This window comes from Lichenostomus cassidix, chromosome Z (genome assembly GCF_008360975.1).
Source record: "Lichenostomus cassidix isolate B80296 chromosome Z, HeHo_3.0, whole genome shotgun sequence".
NCBI lineage: Eukaryota > Metazoa > Chordata > Aves > Passeriformes > Meliphagidae > Lichenostomus > Lichenostomus cassidix.
In genome coordinates, this window is record NC_139511.1 from 5,573,645 (window position 1) to 5,580,641 (window position 6,997).

At 48.1% G+C, this 6,997-nt stretch overlaps 1 protein-coding gene across 1 annotated transcript; it reads right to left on the bottom strand.

Moving 5' to 3' along the window:
• Positions 1-372: 372 nt before the first annotated feature.
• On the bottom strand, positions 373-2,575 carry LOC146424297 (E3 ubiquitin-protein ligase Topors-like). The gene has a single exon (XM_085042626.1). It carries the CDS (start codon positions 1,899-1,901, stop codon positions 888-890), a length of 1,014 nt encoding a protein of 337 aa, XP_084898752.1. The 5' UTR covers positions 1,902-2,575; the 3' UTR covers positions 373-887.
• Positions 2,576-6,997: the final 4,422 nt, after the last annotated feature.

Consider the following 6,997-nt stretch of genomic DNA (forward strand, 5'->3'; position numbering starts at 1 on the left):
TGTAATCAACTGTTTTGTAATGCAAAAAAAACCCACTGCTCTCTTCCAAAGTATTTGAGAAATTATATATTTTTAAATGAACATTTAGACATTTAATTCAAAGAAGGAAGAAAAAAATACTGTTTTGAGGAAAATATACATGAAAAGGTTTATTTTAGACATTTATTAGCTGTCAGCACCTAACAAATCTTAATGAAAATGAAAATGATCTGGAATAAGCCAGTGAATACATAACCAAATAACCAACCAACCAGAGAACCCCCAAACAGACAAGCTGAAGACACTGAGATATCTGAAGCTGTTTTCAGGGCACTGGCAGCTGTCCCTGCCTGGCTGGTGGCCTCCAGTGAAGTCTCCAGTGAGGCCCTTTAAGGTCTGTCTCCATGACCATGGCTGCTCCTGGGGCTGGACCTGCTTTGCAGAACTAATTTTGGTTCCTTATTTTAAACAGGATTCATGCTTATAGATTTGCCAATTCTTACTCACTTTGATCTCTGCTTTGTCCTAATCCATCTCTGTCTCATTGAGGGGAGGGATCTTGTGGGGGAACTGTGTCAAAAGCCTTACAGAAGTCCAGGTAAGTCAGCAGGCAGCTCTGACACATCTCCCAGGATAACCATGGGGTGCACAGCACCCACTTTCTCAGAAGCTCTTCCACCATCACAGCTGCAGCAGGATTTCCCGTGTGAGGAGGTCCTGCCAAAATGGTTCTGGGGCTCCAGGGGCCCTCAGCTGATGGTGGGCCATGGGTGTCAGGCAAAGACACCAGAAGAGGGAGAAAGCGAAACCTGGGGACTTTGTCAGGGAAATAGATTTATTTACTTTTTCTTGGCTAAAGGGTTTCTGTAGTCTTGCTAGTGGCAACAGCAGGGTGGCGTCTTGTTGGGCTAAAGAGAATCCTGGGGGCTGGGGCATCTCTTTTGGGCATGCTGGGGATCCCTGTGAGAATGGCTCCTGCCCTGGCCAGGAGAGGAGGGGCTGTGGATACTGCCCTGGGCAGAGGGACCTGCCACCACTGCCTGCCCTGGCTCCTCTGGGGGCTGATCCTGTCCTGCAGGGTCAGGCACAGGTTGGGGACAGCTGTGACTCCCTGGGAGGCTGGCCTGTGATATTCCAGCTTCCTCCTCCATGTTGAGGCCTGTGTGGCCAGTGGCAGGAGTCCTCTCCTGGGAGCTAGTGCAGCTGGAGCTGCTGGAGCTGGCGCTGGCCACAGGGCTGTTGCTGTCTCTGGCCTCATGCAGGCGCAGCAGCCTCTGGGCCTCCTGGCTGCACTGACCCACAATGGCACTGGCTATGCCATGGGCCAGCCGTGCTGTGTGCTCACCAAGGAGAGGCTGCAGCATCTCCACCAAGGCCTCTGTGTCCGGGCCACAGGTACAAAGGCTGTGCATAACAGAGGCCTCCGCAGCCTCTACCCTCCACCACTGGTCTCCATAGATTGCTGACAGCCTCTGGTGCAGCCAGGGCTGCACAGGGTCCAGGAGGTGCTCTTGTTGTTGGAACAGTTCTGCCCACACCCTGGGCTGCAGGCCACCCACAGGCTCTGGCAATGCAAACGCCTGCTCAGCTGGGGACAGTGTTCCCTGTGGAGAAGATGGAGCAGACATGAAAGGGCCATGGGGGCTATTTTTGGCAAGGTGGAGGGGAGATCTCCCTGCCTGACTGCTGGTCTCTGATGACTCTTCGGGGGAGCTGATGGCAAACTGTATGTAGTCCTGTCCACCCCGCTCAGAAAACCTGATAGTCTCTAGTGGATTGCTGCAGAGGGGGCACGCTGGATTTCTCTTTGCCCAGCGCAGGATGCAGCCCAGGCAGAACTGGTGGTGGCAGGGCAGAGCAGAAGCCACATCATTCTGAGTGTCCTGACAGATGGGGCAGCTCCACCCTGTCCCTGTGGCCATGTCTGCCTGTCACAGCAGGCTGGGGAGAGCTGAGGACAAGGCACACTTGGCAGAAGTCAAGGATCAATCCGGTCTGAACCCAGGCTCAGCTGGCACCAAAATAGAAGCAATAACGGATGAGACATCACATACATCCCCTGGTGATGTCACAACCCACCATTCAGTGATGCCAGAGTGAGATTTCTGGCACCTGAATATAAGCAGAAAGAAATGCACGGTCACAAACCATTCCCATGTGACATCATGTTCTACCACTCAGTGATGTCATCCTCAACCATCCCATGATGTCACAATGGGACATCCATGCCCATTCCCTCACACCTCGGCACATAGGTCTGGAATTACTGGCAGACATGGCCATGGGGCCAGACATGGGAGGGTCACCACAGGCCAGCAGCCAGGCTGGGACAGTACCCTGGAAACAGCCCCCATTGCCCAGTGGTCCTGGGTGGCCTCATGACCAGGGGCTGGGCAGGACTTATCCATTGAAAATGGCATCTTCCAGACTCTGTGTGGCCCTGGCTGAGGCAGGGGCAGGAGGGAATATACCAGGGCTGGTAGTGACTGGCAGAGGCTGTGGAGAGCAGCATCCTGCACAGTCCAGTGGCAGAGATGCAGGAAGAAGCTGGAGCACTGGAGTCTCCCACCAGGGCTCCCAGCAAAACCCCTTCTGTGCTTGTCCCTGCAGAGCAAGACCAGCCCCAGGAGGAGAGGACTTTCTCCAGTTGCATGATACTCTAGATTCCCCTGCCTATTGACCACAAGGAACTGATAGAAAAACAAACAAGAGGAAAGCAAAGTATAATACATGGTGGTTTCTACTAATGAGGCTTTGATTACACTCCTCCAACCTCCTGCTTCCAGTGTCTTCAAAAAAACTATTCTTTCATGCCATCGAGTCAGTTATTTCCATATCTAACTAGCTCAATAACCAGGTAACTATTTACCAACTTTACAGCTCTCAGAACAAAATGACATTCAAATAAGTTATGTTATCAAAGTTAATCATAGTCAAAGGCTTCAGCTACTTTTCACATTACACAGGAAACAGTATGCCTTAGTAGCATTAAAATTTGCTCCAAGCTGCAACTTAGAATAGAGCATGTGCCCTGTTTATCCAATACATACTGGATATATTCAGAAGTCAATAACAAGCAAAAGTACGTATGAAATAAACCTGGCTAAAAGATGCACTGCATCAGATATATATCAGTAAAACTTTCTGGAAGACTAGTATTGCTGTGCAATAGTTCTGAAGTTCACCAGCTGCATACATTTTTCTGTTCTTAAAATGTAAAATCGTACTGCTCTTAAAAGTAACAGCCTTCCTCGGGCTGCCAAGTGAAGAGATGTTTGCAACAGATTACTTCAAATAAGAAATAAAAAGTTAAAAATAAAAAAAATATTTTAAGTGAAATAAAAGGTTTCTCAAATATTTTACAAAACTTAAGGAAAATGTTCTCTTCATGCAAAATTCTCATTGCTGTACAGACCCAAGCCAGTTGTGCCTATGCAATCATAATCATTCACACAATCACTGTGTTCTATTACACTACAAAGTACATATTATTTAATGTCAATAACTTTACTTTATAAGCTAAACTAAAAGTTTAAGTCTTTCCATTGCAAATCAAAGAGTATCTGACAATATTTCAGAGACTATGATGCCTGATGGGTTTTTGTACTTTTTATTTTACTTTTATACTCTCTTTATATATGTCCTTTATATATATAACCTTTTACCCTTCCTCGTTCCTGTACTTTTCACTCCCTGTATCTTAACCCTACATTCTATCACCCTAGTACCCCTTGCCCTGCTCAGAATCCTTTGGGAAGACGAAACAAACCCTCAATCTCAAAAGCATGACGCACAACCTTGAACAGAGCCCCCATCACTGAGACATGTTTTTTGTAAACTAAGTAGCAATCTTTTGGGGGGGGGGGCAATTTTAATAAGGGGGCAGTTACTTCATTTGTTAGACTTCTTATTGGAGACTTTTAGATAGGTATTCTAATCTAGGCTGTCCGTAAATTGTATACGGGGGATATTGTCGGGGCTTTTAGGCTTTTGGGGCTTTTGGGGCTTTTGGAGCTGGCCTTTGGGGCTTGCTTGTTTGTCGGTGCGCATCTGGGATCCTATTAAACCAAGGTAAAACCCCTATCCCATACTGTGTGTCTGCGTCTAAAAATTTTTTCTAGCAATCTAAGGCATCAACTAAAAGGTGTTAAAATACTACAAATATATAAACCTGCAATCCCACCCAGCACGTAAACTTAGTGAAATATCATGATCATGACAGTTACATTTTTCCACTCTAATCTTTTCCTGAATCTTTGCACAGGTACCAGGTAACGAGGCTGGTTGTCTGCAAGGCCCCAGGGACTGTGGCTCCTGCCTGTCCAGAGCAGGAGTGTCACTGCCCCTGATGCACCGAGTGCCAGCAGAAGGGCATTAGCCCCGGGTGGTATCAGTGCAGGGCCCCTCCTGCAGGAGAAGGAATTTCAAGCCCTGCTTGTTAACTTTCATTTCGGTCACTTCTGTTCAAGAGAAAAGTTTTGACAACGAAACTTTTTCCAGCTGTTTACTTTACCTTTCTGGGGACCAAAGCTCTCTGATGCAGGCGGCCTGGGTGCACACAGAGAAATGCAGACTCCCCTAACCCCTTGGTTTCCCCACAAATGTCAGTACTTGTTCCCAGGTGAGCCCAGCTCTGGCAGCAGAAAGAGCCTGCAGCGCAGTGGGCGCTGTGCCCTGCCCAGCCAGGGCTCTGTGGCACAGAGCAGCAGCAGCGCCAGCACCTTTCAACCTGCTCCTGCCTTGGCTTCACCTGGGAGCCAGAAGCTGCTGGGCCATTTTCTGACCCCAGCAGTCACCCCTGGTTGCTGTCAGTTGCACAACAAAGCAGGGTTGTGTGGGCTTGAGTTCCAACTTTCAGGCTGGAGCCCCAAGCCATGTTGTTCCTCATGAACGGATGTTCTGTCTCCATGTCACTGTGCTTGGAGCAACCACATTTGCTAAGAAGTAGAATATAGAAAGCAGAGAATAAAAATGGCTTGGAAACTTTTGGGTGGGAACTGGCATCTAGACCTTTCTGTTCCTTTCTTTTGAAGAAATAGTTGCATTTTCTAAATGAAGGATGAAGTGTGGTTAGCAGGGCTTTGGAGATTGTTTATTTGTGTTTGAATCAATTATTTCCCAGTCTTCAAGTGTGGTCACCCACTGAAATGCTAAACCTTGGAGATGAAGACATTAAGAAGTAAGAAAAGTGATGCCTTTAGATGCAAAGAAGTTGATCATTCCAAGCATCTAGTGAAGCATTTCTTGAGAACTGTCCTGCCTTTCAGTCTGACACACACAGAGGATTTGCATTAGGACAATATGCAGCCTCCCAGATTTCACAGTCTGAGCTTGGCCTGCTGCTCTCTCCACTGCACTCTGTGGGCTCATGCACTGGCCAGTGGTGGTCCTGGAGCTGGGGAACCTGCAGGCTTGGAAAAAACTCTTGTAGAGCCATTCAAATATCTAACGTGCCTTTATATCTAGACACACAGCAAAAGCCCAGATTTTTCTCTATTCTTTTTCTTTTTAACTGAGAAAGGAAATCACAGGTGATTGGGTCTCTATTCCACACCTATTGGGTCCCTGCCTCACAGCTTCCAGTTTTTATGTAGTTTACCCATTTGGTCCCACTGGCTTCCTCTTCCCACCACCTAAGAGGTGACCATCTAAGTCTTCCCACATTCTGTTGTAACTTTCTTCGCTTTCCTTAGGACAATTCCAGCCCCATGTCTGCAGCTCACAGATGTGCCCAGGGGAGATGCAGTGATGAGGCACTGGCCCCAAAGGTTTCATTGGCATGCCCTAGCAGTGCAGCAGCAGGTTGATATGTGTGCAGCAGGTTTGGTACTGAAACAGGCGTTCTTGGGTTTAGTCAGAAGCACCAGTGGCCAAAGGCCTGGTTTCCTTTGGTTTGGGTCCATCTCAGTGTTCAGCTGAGGTAGAGGCTGTAGGTGCTTGGGGCACTCCTTGAGTTACTCCTGGATCCCTTGAACAGCAGGGTTTGGCCTACAAGGGCGTTTGAGCTGCTTTGGGACAGAGGAGAACTTCCCAGGCTATTTTGTGTTCACTCTAGGGAAGGCTGGGCTGTTTTGCATTATTTCACAGAGCAGCCCAGAGCAGCTGCATTGTGATGTCAGGGGATGGTTGCCAAGTCCCCGTGGTGTCATCAGAAGGTTGCCTTGGTGCACAGAAGGCCTCAGTGTCAGAGCAGCTCTTGGGCTTGCTCAGTGCAGGAGCATCCTCCTGGTTGAGGCGTTGTCAGTGGGCAGCTGCACTCTGACAGGAGCCTGATCTTTTTTCCCGTGTTGGAGCACAGTGTGCAAACCTGCACAGCAGTGCTCAAAGCATGGAGCCATTTGCTGCTGCAGTTTGCACTGTTTATGGCGTTGCTTATTCTGGATATTACCTAACTAACCTGGCACGTAAGTAGAGGTTTTCCCTGGGTGTAGTCTAATCTGGCTTGTGTATCCCTTTCTGCTCTTTCTCAGTAGCTGAGTTGATTTTGAAACAAAAAGGCCATTAGGATGCCAGTGGTTTGGTGAAGCTTCTGTCAACACATTCAGCTAAAAGGGGGTGTCTGTAGCTGGGGAAGTGCAAGCAGCACTTGCAAGGGAATCTGCAGGGGTTCTGTTCCCTCCACGGGAGAGTCTGTGGCAGCACAGTCTGTCCTTTCCTCAGTTTGCTGGGTCAAGCAGGACAACTTCCAAAACACAGGCTGGGAGACCTTCTCCAAAGGCCTTCTAAAAACTCTGCAGCTCTGCTCAGAATTCAGGGAAAGCTGCTTTTTTTCTCAATTCTGTCATTAAAGAATTTGACTGTCTTACGTGACCCTTTGCTGAGTGCTAAACAAGCAATTCCCTTTGCAATGAAGTGCAAATTCCAAAACAGTAAGTGTCTGCTCCTGAACTCCAGAGCTGCTCCTGTGCTGTTTCACAGTAGAACTCCCACAGCTCTGGGGGATTTTGGGGAAGCTTTTCTGGACATCTGCTTCCAGCAAGTTAATGGGAATTAGTGCATGCAACTTGTTTAGGAGGAA

Coding starts and splice junctions, on each gene's coding strand:
- LOC146424297 (XM_085042626.1), bottom strand. CDS start 1,901: ATGGCCACAGGGACAGGGTGGAGCTGCCCCATCTGTCAGGACACTCAG.